Source organism: Ceratotherium simum, chromosome 3 (genome assembly GCF_057802395.1).
Source record: "Ceratotherium simum simum isolate JZ-2026a chromosome 3, ASM5780239v1, whole genome shotgun sequence".
Classification (NCBI taxonomy): Eukaryota; Metazoa; Chordata; class Mammalia; order Perissodactyla; family Rhinocerotidae; genus Ceratotherium; species Ceratotherium simum.
Genome location: NC_141902.1, coordinates 46,302,039 through 46,315,503, shown reverse-complemented (window position 1 = coordinate 46,315,503; position 13,465 = coordinate 46,302,039). Strand labels below are relative to the sequence as shown.

At 36.4% G+C, this 13,465-nt stretch overlaps 2 protein-coding genes across 2 annotated transcripts in view; both read left to right on the top strand.

Moving 5' to 3' along the window:
- The window catches only part of LOC147917551 (uncharacterized), a 33,540-nt gene extending 24,213 nt beyond the window's left edge, over positions 1-9,327 (top strand). The window contains exons 3-4 of the mRNA XM_087427155.1: positions 537-575; positions 9,180-9,327. Coding sequence (XP_087283281.1) covers positions 537-575; positions 9,180-9,263 — 123 coding nt within the window. The 3' untranslated portion in view covers positions 9,264-9,327. The remainder of the gene's footprint in view (positions 1-536; positions 576-9,179) is intronic.
- TRPM7 (transient receptor potential cation channel subfamily M member 7) overlaps positions 9,235-13,465 on the top strand; it is a 94,362-nt gene continuing 90,131 nt past the window's right edge. The window contains exons 1-2 of the mRNA XM_014780713.2: positions 9,235-9,378; positions 11,805-12,018. Coding sequence (XP_014636199.2) covers positions 9,235-9,378; positions 11,805-12,018 — 358 coding nt within the window. The remainder of the gene's footprint in view (positions 9,379-11,804; positions 12,019-13,465) is intronic.

Genomic DNA, 13,465 nt, shown 5'->3' with positions numbered 1-13,465 from the left:
TAGTTCCACCAGCAGATATGAGACCTTTCTCTATATTCTCTCCAAGATATGGTCTTAAAGTATTTTTAAAAAATCTTTTATAATCAAATACCTTTTCATATGTATGTTTTCACTGTCAACTGTTCATATATTTTTCTTTTTATATGGATTTGATGAAGCTCTTTATATATTAGGGAAACTAACCTTTTGTCTGCAAATGTTTTTCCTGTTTGACTTTAAACTTCATTAGTGGCGTATTTTTGCCATGTACAAATGTTGTATTTTTATGTAGTTAAATCTATCAGTCTTTTCTCTTATGGTTTCTGAATTTTATGTCACAACTAATTGTATTTAAAATATGGAAACTATGTGAGTTTAAAAAAAATAGTTATTTGAATATATAAATCAAAGTATAAATGACCTATAGTATCTACTGAAAAATTAAACTAAATATATAATTTTCTTTCGTTTTTTACTTTTTTGTGTATTTTACATAGTTTAGTTTAAACTAAGAATTTTTTTTTCCTTTTAAGTAATAAATTTACCTTGTTTTATAGATGCCTTCCAGGATGTCAAATTTGTCAGCAACTCGTCAGGTAAGTTTTAATAACATAACTTTATTTCCCAGATTTTGAAAAATAAAACTAATAATCTAATAAATAAAAACTTGAAAAATAAAACTTCTAATCTATTAGAAACATCAGTTAGAATACAATGGGATAAAATTCACAAGCTATTGTATTTGAGGGTTAACTTTACTCAGACTTCTGAGGTGAAGGATCAGGCAAGGCTGCTTGAAACTCAAGTGAAGCTACCTGAACAGAGTTCTATGGGTTGAGTGTTAATTGAGTAACGATTGAAGGAAAGGGATTTTAGGCACAGAGAACAGGAAGTGGGAAGGCCAGACAGTGAAAGAGATCATGGTTCTGTCAGGAAACTGTAGAATGTAAGATAGATGTTGGAGAGATCTGAGTCTAGAGAAATAAGTAGGGGCCAGATCGTTTAAGCTCTTTGTGCACTATGCCACATAGCTTAGATTTCATGTTAAAAAGATATTATATAGGGAAGTAACATTCTCAAGGTTTTTTTTTTCCCCCAGTAAAAGCAGTTGGCATTTTGAGGAGATTGGATTGGGAGAAAAAAATAGTTTGGAAAGTTTTGGAGTAATTCTGGCAAAAAATGAGAGCCTGAATTAAGATAGTGGCTATGAGGATGAAGAGAAATAGACATATTTGAAAGGATTAATGACATAAACTCAATAGGATGTCGTGGATCTGTGGAGAAAGGGGGGATTTCAGTATGGTACCTAAATTTCTTACTTAGGCAACTAAGTAAATAATATTCTATTACTAGTATATATATTATATATATACTATATAATAGTATACTAAGTAAACAGTATATATTGTTCGTTAAGATCTGATGAAGGAATGTAAGAGGAAGACGAGAAGGTCCCTGGTTGGTAGGCTAAAAACAAAAGTGCATAGAATGAGTTTGTTTTAGATATACTGAGTTGTTTTACCATCTCCAATCCTATTCATTCTTTCCTCTATATGAGATGTTCCATCTGGTGTCTTTCCATTCAGGCTGAAGAGCTTCCTTTAGCATTTGGTATAATTCAGATCTACTGGAGATGAATTTTCTCAGCTTATTTTATCTGAAAATATGTTTATTTTACTTTGAATTTTGAAGGCTATTTTCACTGGATGTAGAATTCTGAGTTGACAGTTTTCTCATTCCAGTACTTTATTTATTTATTTATTTTGTGAGGAAGATTAGCCCTTAGCTAACATCCGATGCCGATCTTCCTCTTTTTGCTGAGGAAGATTGGCCCTGGGCTAACATCCGTGCCCATCTTGCTCTGCTTTATATGGGATGCTGCCACAGCATGGCTTGACAAAGTGGTACGTCAGTGTGCACCCAGGATCCGAACCTGTGAACCCTGGGCCACTGAAACGGAGCATGTGAACTTAACCACTACGCCACTGGGCCGGCCCCCTCCAGCACTTTAAAGATATCGTTGTATTGTCTCCTGTGTCTTGTTTCTAGTGAGAAGTCAGCTGTTATTAGTGTAGTTGTTCTCCTGTATGTAATGAATCTTTTTTTCCTCTGGATCCTTTAAAGAAATTTTTTTTTTCCTGTAGCTTTGGTTTTCAGCAACAGGTCTATAATATGCCTGAGTGCTTCTCTTTGTACTTACTCTGCTTGCATAAATATCTGCAAGTTCATGTTTTTCACCAAATTGGGAAGTTTTCAACCATTGTTTCTTAAAATATTTTTCTGCCCCTTTCTTTCTCTCTTCCCTCGAGGACTCCAGTTATACATGTTAGATTGCTTGATATTTCCCACAGCCCTTTGAGGCCCTGTTTTATTTTTTTATTTAAAATTTTTTTCCATTTATCAAATTAGGTCAGGTCATTTGTATTGATCTGTCTTCAGGTTCACTAACCCTTAACTTTTCATGTCATGTGTTATATTTTTCATCTCTAGAATTTCCATTTTATTTTTTTGTTGGGAGGAAGACCAGCCCTGAGCTAACATCTGATGCCAGTCCTCCTCTTTTTTTTTTGCTGAGGGAGACTGGCCCTGGGCTAACATCCGTGCCCATCTTCCTCTACTTTATATGGGACGCCGCCACAGCATGGCTTAACAAGCGGTGTGTTGGTGCGTGCCTGGGATCTGAACCGGTGAACCCTGGGCCGCTGTAGCGGAGCACGCGCACTTAACCGCTTGAGCCACCGGGCTGGCCCCCATTTTATTCTTTATTACATTTTCCATGTGACTGCTGAGATGCCCTATCTGTATCTTTATTATCACCATCTATTTCTATAAGTCCTTGAACATATTTCTAATTCCTTAATTTGAATGTGTTTACAATTCCAACACCTGCGTCATTTAGGGTCTGTTTCTATTGTCCACTTTTTTTGTTGGTTATGAGTTACATTTTTGTACTTTTTCTTTGTTGTATGCTGTGAACATTGTATATGATCCACTTTAGAGGTTCTGGACTATGTTATCTTCCTTTAAAGGGTGTTCAGTTTTGTTCTGACAGGTGATGATTATTGGCATTCTTTTGTCCCATCAGGCTTGATTTTATTCTTTGTTAGGGCAGCTGTATTTTTATTTTGTACTTAGTCCTAGGATGTGGACCTTACTCCTAAAGTGTAGCCTTTTTAGGGTCTCACCTGAAAGACCAAGGTGCTCAGTTATGTTCCTCCTAACCCTTTATGACTGTTCTCAGACCCACAGCAAGTGATTTCTGCTAGGTGTCACAGAGTCTTGCCTGACACAGATACAGCTCAGTCCATGGCCGAGAACCCACGGTGAATCCTCATGCAAGTTTCTTTGTCTCTCTTCTCTGGCACCCTGCTACAAATTCCAGCTGTTTCAGCAGCCTGGAATTCTGTTTTCTGCCTCCTTGCTCAGCTCGGTGATACTGCCGTTTTCTGCCTGAGCATCATGGCTATGCACAAGGGTTGAGAGATTGCCCCGGGCTGGTGCAGTCATGGACACTCACCTCATATTTCCCTCATTTCAAAGACTGAAGTCCCATGGTTCCTCTTGTTCAGTGCTTGAAAACAGTTATCTCATATGTTTTGTTCACTTTTGTCAAGACTCCCCAAGATGACCCCTAGGTTTGGTGATTAGGTAGAGGGACACACAGGACTCAAAATGTAGTGGTGCTCAAGGTAAGATTTATAAGTATAATGGTATCTGTGTTGAGGAAGTTCCCTCCTTTCCTAGTTTGCAGAAAATGTTTATAGTGAATGAATGTTCAATTTTGTTGGTCTTTTCAATGAGCAAGCTCTTTGTTTCATTGATTTTTCTCTGTTGTTTTTCTCTTTCCTGTTTCCTTATGTTCTTTTTTTTTAAAGATTTTATTTATTTTATTTTATTTTTTCCCCCCAAAGCCCCAGTAGATAGTTGTATGTCACAGCTGCACATCCTTCTAGTTGCTGCATGTGGGACTCAGCCTCAGGATGGACGGAGAAGTGGTGCCTCAATGCGCACCCGGGATCCGAACCCGGGCCGCCAGCATTGCAGTGCGCGCACTTAACCACCAAGCCACAGGGCCGGCCTCCTTATGTTCTTTTTATTTTTTCTTTCCATCTGCTTACTTTGGGTTTAATTTGCTCTTTTTAGTTGTTAAGGTGGAAGTTTAGATTGGTATTGCTCGTGGGTCTTCTTTTCTAATTTAAACTATATACTACAGATTTTTATCCTATATAGTATATTTTTATACTGTAAAGTGTATATATGAATACACGCTATAACTTTTGTTCTAAGCCCTGTACAATTGCATCCCATTGTTTTGTTATTATTTTTATTTTCATTTTGTTCCAAATATTTTCTAGTTTCTTTTGTGAGTTTCTTTGATCCATGAGTTAATTAGAAGTGTCATTTAATTTCCAAATACTTGAGAATTTTCTAGGTATGTTTCTTTTATTGGTTTCTAGTTTATATTGTGGTCTGAGAGCATACTTTATATGATTTCCATCCTTTTTAGTTTATTGAGACTTATTTTATGGCCCAGAATATGGTCAATCTTGGTAAATAGTTCTTGTACACTCTAGTAGAGTTTTTATTCGGTTGTTGGGTGGAGTGTTCTATAAACGTCTATTAAGTCACTTTGGTTGGCTGATAGTTTTGTTCAAGTCTTACAGGATTCTAAGTTGATACTTTTTTTTTTCCTTTTAGTACTTTAAAGGTGCTATACTGATGACTTTTGGCTTGTATGGTTTTTGACAAGATGTCTGCTGTCATTCTTATCTTTGTTCTCTTGTATCATAATGTGACATTTGTAGTCTGGCTGCTTTTAAGATTTTCTCTTTATCACTAGCTTTTAACAATGCCCGGCTGTGATTTCTTCAAGCTTGTTTTGCATAGTTCTTATTGAACTGGTCAGATCTGTCAAATAGTTTTCAAATTTTTGCCCAATATGTTTTAAAATTATTCCCATTTCCTTCATTCTGAGACTTGAATTACATATGTCTTGAGCTACTTGATATTGTTCCACAGGTCACTATGTTCTATTCCTTTTGTTCCTTTCAATCTTTTTTCTGAGTATTTCATTTTGGATAGTTTCTATTGCTATGTCTTCAAGTTTACTGGTTTTCTTTTTTAGTAGTGTCTGATATATGAATCCCACCCTGTGACATGTTCACTTCAGATATTGTATTATCTTTAGATTCTAGTTGGGCCTTTTTTTTTTTTTAATATTTGCCAATTCCTTCCTCAACGTGTTCATGTTTTCCTCTACCTTCCCGAGCATTTCTTAATGTTGGAGCTTATTTATAATACAGGCAAACCTCGGAGATATTGCAGGTTTGGTTCCAGACCACCACAATAAAGTGAATATCACAGTAAAGCAAGTCACACAAATTTTTTGGTTTCCCAGTGCATATAAAAGTTATGTTTACACTATACTGTAGTCTATTAAGTGTGCAAAAGCATTATGTCTAATAAAACAACGTATATACCTTAATTTAAAAATACTTTATTGCTAAAAAATGCTAACCAGCTGAGCCTTCAGTGAGTTGTGATCTTTTTGCTGGCAGAAGGTTTTGATTTCATATTGATGGCTACTGACAGATGACGGTGGTGGTTGCTGAAGGTGGGTGGCTGTGGCAATTTCTTAAAATAAGACAACAGTGAAGTTTGCCACATCAATTGACTCTTCCTTTTACAAACGATTTCTTTTTAGCATGTGATGCTATTTAATAGTATTTTACCCACAGTAGAACTTCTTTCAAAATTCGAGTTATCCTCTCAAACCCTGCCACTGCTTTATCAACTAAGTTTATGTAATGTTTTAAATCCTTTGTTGTCATTTCAACACTCTTCACAGCATCTTCACTAGGAGTAGATTCCATCTCAAGAAACCATTTTCTTTGCTCATCTGTAAGAAGCAACTCATCTGTTAAAGTTTTATCATGAGATTGCAGCAATTCGGTCACATCTTCAGGCTCCACTTCTAATTCTAGTTCTCTTGCTATTTACACCACATCTGCAGTTACTTCCTCCACTGGAGTCTTGAACCTCTCAAAGTCATCCATGAGAGTTGGAATCAACCACTTCCAAACTCCTGTTAATATTGGTATTTTGACCTCTTCCCATGAATCACAAATGTTCTTAATGGCATCTAGAATGGCGAATCCTTTCCAGAAAGTTTTCCATTTCCTTTGCCCATATCCATCAGAGGAATCACTAGCTATAGCCTTATGAAATGTATTTCTTAAATAATAAGACTTGAAAGTTGAAATAATTCCTTGATCCATTGGGCTGCAGAATGGATGTTGTGTTAGCAGGCATGAAAACAACATTAATCTCATTGTACATCTCCATCAGGGCTCTTGGATGACCAGGTGCATTATCAATGATCAGTCAGGTTTTGAAAGGAATCTTTTTTTCTGAGCAGTAGGTCTGAGAGTGGGCTTAAAATATTCAGTAAACCATGTTGTAAACAGATGTGCTGTCATCCAGGCTTTGTTGTTCCATTTAAAGAGCACAGGCAGAGTAGGTTTGGCATAATACTTAAAGGCCCTAGGATTTTTAGAATGGTAAATGGCATTGGCTTCAACTTAAAGTCACCAGCTGCATTAGCCCCTAACAAGAGTCAGCTGTCCTTTGAAGCTTTGAAGCCAGGCATTCACTTCTTTCTGGCAATGAGAGTCATATATGGCATCTTCTTACAATAGAAGGCTATTTCATCTACATTGAAAATCTGTTGTTTAGTGTAGCCACCGTCATTAATTATCTTCGCTAGATCTTCTGGGTAATTTGCTGCAGCTACTACATCAGCATTTGTTGCTTCACCTTGCACTTTTATGTTGTGGAGACGGCTTCTTTCCTTAAACCTCATGAACCAACCTCTGCTAGCTTCACACTTTTCTTCTTCAGCTTACTCACCTCTCTCAGCCTTCATAGAATTGAAGAGAGTTAGGGCCTTGCTCTGGATTAGGCTTTAGCTTAAGGGAATGTTGTGGCTGGTTTGATTTTCTATCCAGAACATTAAAACTTTCTCCATATCAGCAATAAGGCTGTTTCACTTTCTTATCATTTGTGTGTTTGCTGGGGTAGCAATTTTAATTTCCTTCAAGAGCTTTTCCTTTGCATTCAGTTTGGCTGTTTGGCACAAGAAACCTAGTTTTTGGTCTATTTTGGCTTTCGACATTCCTTTCTCACTAAGCTTAATCATTTCTAGGTTTTGACTTAAAGTGCGAGACATGCGACTTTTACTTTCACTTGAACACTTAGAAACTGTTGTAGGCTTATTAATTGGCCTGAATTTCAATATTCAGTGTCTCAGGGAATAGGGAGGCCCAAGAAGAGGGTCAGAGACAGGGGAACGCATATGACATTTATTGATTAAGTTAGCCATCTTATATGGGCGCAGCTCATGACGCTCCAAAACAATTACAATAGTAACATCAAAGATCACTGATCACAGATCACCGTAACAAATATGTTAATTAATAATGAAAAAGTTTGAAAAGTATTGTGAGAATTGCCAGATGTGACACAGAGACATACAGTGAGCAAATGCTGTTGGAAAAATGGCACTGATAGACCTGCTTGACACAGGGTTGCCAGAGACCTGCCATTTAAAAAACTCGATATCTGTAAAGGGTAATCAAGCAAAATGCAATAAAACAAGGTGTGCCTTGTTTTAGTGTCCTTTTCTGCTCATTCCATCATCTCTATACAATTTCTGGGTCTTCATTTACTGATTTTTTTTCACTTATGTTTTTACACTTCTTTGCATGCCTACTAATTTTTGATGGGTGCTACATACTGTGAATTTTATATTTTGGGGTGTTGGATTTTGTTACATTCCATTAGGGAATTTTGACTTATTTTAGCATGTAATTAAGTTACTTTGAATCAGTTTGATTCTTTCAAGTCTTGCTCTTACACTTTGTCAGGGCACGTGTGATCTAGGTCTAATTTAGCTCTTTAATTAGGCGTTACTCTTCTGAGGACCATGTCATAGGCCTTGTGTCTTATGAGATTTCTCCTCTCTGGCTAGTGAAAACATAAATTATTCCTTGCCCTTTATGAACTTCAGGAATTATGTGGCTTACTGCTATCTAGTAGTTTTTACCTTTGCCCTGGGTGGTTTATTCTTACTCATGCTTAAGGAGACCCTTCTGTGTACATCTGGAACTTTCTGTCTCTAGATGCTTCCTCTTTTTGTTTTCTGCCCCACATTAGCTCCTTTGGTTTCTACAAACTCTGATATTATTTTTTATCAAATCTGCCTGACTTGGGGCCGGCCCAGTAGCGCAGGCGGTTAAGTGCGTGCGCTCTGCTGCGGTGGCCCAGGGTTCGCCGGTTTGGATCCCAGGTGCGCACTGATGCACCGCTTGGCAAGCCATGCGGTGGCGGAGTCCCATATAAAGTGGAGGAAGATGGGCACGGGTGTTAGCCCAGGGCCAGTCTTCCTCAGCAAAAAAAAAAAGAGGAGGACTGGCAGATGTTAGCACAGGGCTGATCTTCCTCACCAAAAAAAAAAAAAAAATCTGCCTGACTCCACTGGGTTCCTACTTCCTACATAGTTGTCCAGTCAATGCTTCTAGGTAGAATGCAAACCTTCTTTCTGCCCCTGGCCCCAGGCCCCCATTATTGTCACCATAAAGATTAGTGTGCATTTTCTTGAATTCTGTATACATGGAATCATATAAATATGTACTCTTTGGCATCTGGCTTCTTTCATTCAGCATAATGATTTTGAGATTCATCCATATTAGTGGTGCATTCCTTTCTGTTGCTGAATACTGTTCTGTTATATGACTATACAGTCATGCTCCATCTGACAACGTTTTAGTCAATGACGGACTGCGTATATGACAGTGGTGCCATAAAATTAGTACCATGTAGCCTGAGTATGTAGTAGGCTATACTATCTAGGTTTGTGTAAGTATACTCTATGATGTTCGCATAGTGAGCAACACACCTAATGACATATTTCTCAGAATGCATCTCTATTATTAATCAGTGCATGACTATACTACATTCCGTAGATGCCCCACACTAAATTTAGATGACTAATCATCTAATACTAATGCCATCATGAAGATAATATCTGAAAATCAAAAAGTCAAATTATTTTCATACTCTTCATTGGTTCATTTGTTTTAATTCATTTATCATTAACTAATTTTTTCACAGGTCTTTTTAAAATTTTATTTTATTTTTAGGTGTTATTGTGGTCGCTTGGTCAAGCAACATGCTTGTTTTACTGCAAGTCTTGCCATGAAATACTCAGATGTGAAATTGGGTGACCATTTTAATCAGACATTAGAAGAATGGTCTGTGGAAAAGCATACAGAACAGAGCCCAACGGATGCGTATGGAGTCATAAATTTTCAAGGGGGTTCTCATTCATACAGAGCTAAGGTATGTCATCTATTTGATTTTTTACTTCAGTTTATCTTGTTATTTAAATAATATACATCTATTATATGACAATTTATAAAACACTGTGTCAGAAAATTAGTCTCAATCATTTGTTTATGTATTTTGAAGTTCTTTGTATAGGTGCATACAAATATAGAATTGTTATAGCTTGGTGAATTGAACCTTCTTCATCATGAAATGCCTTTTATCTCATCGTTTTTCTTGACGAAGTCTGCTTTTTCTGAAATCACTATAGCTAAATTTTTTTTTCCCTTTTACTTTTAACCTTTCCTTATGTAAGAGGTTTCTTTTTAAGCAGCATATATATATATATATATATATATTTTTTTTTTTTTTTAATTTAGTCTACTCTCTCTTTGTTCCCTTTTCTTTCTTGTGTCTTTTGGATTATGTATTATTATTTCTTCCCTTTCTTATTAGCATATTATTTATACATTCTTTTTCTATGCTTTAGATTAATCTTATAATAAACAGTATAAAATGCATTTTTAGGGCCGGCCCGTGGCTTAGCAGTTAAGTGAGCGCGCTCCACTGCTGGCGGCCCGGGTTCGGATCCCGGGCGCGCACCAACGCACTGCTTCTCCGACCATGCTGAGGCCGCGTCCCACATACAGCAACTAGAAGGAAGTGCAGCTATGACATACAACTATCTACTGGGGCTTTGGGGGAAAAAAATAAATAAAATTATTTTAAAAAAATGCATTTTTAACTTGTTACTCTTATAAATTAGTACTTTTATTATTTCCTGGACAATGGAAGAACCTTTAGAATACTTGTAACTGCTTTTATTTCCCTTTTGACTTACATGCTTCTGTTGCTATGAATTTTATTTCTTTGTATATTTTAAGCCCCCAAAACATTATTATTATTCATTTAGATTTACCAGCATTTCACCATTTACGTTGTTCTGCATGCCTCCCTTCCTTGATGGGAAAAGCAATGCCAAATGGTGGGCCCATCTCTCAAAATTTTCCTATTCTCTTGGATCCTGATCCTACAAGTTCTCTCTGCCTTGGTAGCTCTCTGATGCCTTAGAACAGATGTTATTTATCTTTTTCTATTTTTTGTAGTTCCCAGGGGCAGAATTAGTCCAAAACAACCTAGTCCATCATTGTTGGAAGTAGAATTCCTCATTTGTTTCTAACATAATCTTTTTTCTTTTAATTTAACTTTAGGCTGTTTTCCAAACACTACTTTATGTACCCAAGTATAATAATGAGTTAAACGAAACTAATGCAGAAAGACTTAGTATAGAACAAATCTCATTACAGAGCATTCTTAAGAGACTTGGGAGTCTTCTCAGTTCTGTAGGATTCTGATACTGTGGGATATTTTTCATTGAGGTTCTGTGTTTGTAAAGGAATGGGCAATATATTATTTTGCAAAGAATCTTTCTTAGCGATGATTAAAAACGTTTTTCATCCAGCATGAACATGAATATTTCAGACTCCTTATGAGCTAAATCATATAGGTGCTTTGAAAAAAGAGAATGAATTAGAGTGGTCATAGCAAGTTAAGTTTTGTGATGTCACTTAACAGAAAGATGATTATTTTATTTTATTTTACTTTTTAAATTTTTTTTGGTGAGGAAGATTGGCCCTGAGCTAACATCTGTGCCAGTCTTCCTCCTCTTTGTATGTGGGACTCCGCCACAGCATGGCTCAGTGAGTGGTGTGTAGGTCCGCGCCTGGAATCTGAACCTGCGAACCCCAGGCCACCGAGGTGGAGTGTGTGAACTTGCCTGGTGGCCGGCCCCAAAGATAATTTTTTTAAATCTTTCAAACCAGATGAAGTTATTCCACAGATTTGATAGCTTATTTTCCATAGAATGATTTTCAGAAGTTAAACTGGTGAATTCATTTGAACATCTTGAAATATTGAATAAGATTTATTTATTATTTTCAGTAATTTGTTGATAATTTGAAACATTCAAAACTTTGAAACAGATAATTTAATATTTGCCTCTCAATAGCAAGAGTTGTAGAAGCTTCCATTTTTTTCACCATTCTTCTCTGTTTTTCTTTTTTCCCATCACTGTAGCTAGTCTTAATACTTGCTCGCTGAATACTCATAGTTAAACAAGGCATAAATATTGTGGATAAATTTGTAAATTGGATGAATGGTAGTTGAATTTATATAAACAGAAAGAGTAACATATTTATGTCTTAATCTTGAAGTTTAAAAATTAGAGTGCCACTACCTCTCTAGCTCTTACAGAATGATTTTCCATCTTTAAAATCATTTGCTATTGCTTATTGCTAGGAGTGTAAATATATTAAAAGTAGCCTATGAAATCTATTTTATAATAATCTGAATCAAATAAAATTTTTCTAAAGTCATATAATGTTGCATTATGAAACCTATGAACATATTCAATTATTTTGTTTTTCAAAAATCATCTTTAGTATGTGAGACTATCATATGACACCAAACCTGAAGTCATTCTGCAACTTCTGCTTAAAGAATGGCAAATGGAATTACCCAAACTTGTTATCTCTGTACATGGGGGCATGCAGAAGTTTGAGCTTCACCCACGAATCAAGCAGTTGATTGGAAAGGGTCTTATTAAAGCTGCAGTTACAACCGGAGCTTGGATTTTAACTGGAGGTGTAAACACAGGTAATGTGATGATCATACCAATTTTATTTAGTGTTTGTAAATTTTTCATAATATTAATTAGATATTTGAAATAATACTCAACACTGAGTATAGATATATTGGGTTTTTCTGTTAAATAATCTACAGTTCTTAGGTATAAGTGGTAACTGTAAAAGTATTTGATTTTCATTTAGTCTTTTAAAAAAATAATGCACTTCAGTTAGAGCAGGGATTGGCAAACTGTCGTCCCATGCACCAAATCCAGCCCACTCCTTGTTTTTGTAAATAAAGGTTTGTTGGAACACAGCCACACTCATTTGTTTTTGTATTGTCTGTGACTGCTTTTGTGCCACAACAGCTGAGGTGAATAGGTATGTATGCCCTACAAAGCCTAAAATATTTACTGTTTGGCCCTTTACAAAAAGGGTTGCTGACCCCTACTACAGAGCAAAGTGTTCTTCCTGTCACTTTCTGACTACTGATAAATTAATAGAAGAATGGCAGTCCATTGCCTAGGAAGTGGTAAAAAGTAACTTTCAAAATTAATTATTAGTATGTTATAATCTTTCATTCCAAGTCTTCCCCATCACATGTACAGGTTAGATATAAGGAAGGCAAATTAATTTTAATATCCAAAGTAAAACATAATTATTATTTAAATTATTTTGCAAACATCTAATTCATTATCAGCAACTGTTTTTTGAACTTCATTGTGTGTCAGACATTCTTCTGGCTGCTGAAAATATATCATTTCACAAAATAAAATATTTATCTTCATGGAACTTATATTCTAGTGGGGAAGATGTAGACAAAGCAGATAACTAAGTAATGTATAATATGTTAGATGATAAGTGCTATGGAGGCACGTGAAATATACAGGAGGGATAATGAAGGGTGGTGGAGGGGGCTTCATTGGTGTGGTGATATTGGAGTAGAAATGGAAGGAGGTGAGGGAGCAAGATGAGAATAATGTGTGGCAGAGTATTTAAAGGAGAAGAAATGGCTAGTGTGTTGTAAGAATAGTAAGAAAGGTCTGGTGTAGGTTGAGTGGAATGAGCCAAGGAGTGCTCAGTGATGAGGTCAGAGAGTTATGGGTATGTGGTGGTGGCAGGGCTGGGGTGGGGTAGTGTGGTGAATAGCAGGGGCAGTAGGCAGCTCATTGTATAAGGCCTTGTAGGCCATTATAAGCACTTTGACTTTTACTGTGAATGAGGAGGGAAGGTTTTAAGCAGAGTTGCCACGAGCAAAGATCACTTGTATGATGTTTTAAAAATAGACTGTAAACAAGCAAGGCAGCAGTTGGAAGACCAGTGAAGATGCTATTTCCATAATCCAAGTGAGGAATGAGATCTAATGCATTATGAAATTCAAATTGAGTGATGCATTGGTTTGCTAGGGCTACCATAACAAAATGACACAGACAGTGGCTTAAACAAAAGAAATTTGTTTTTTTACAGTTCTGGAGGTC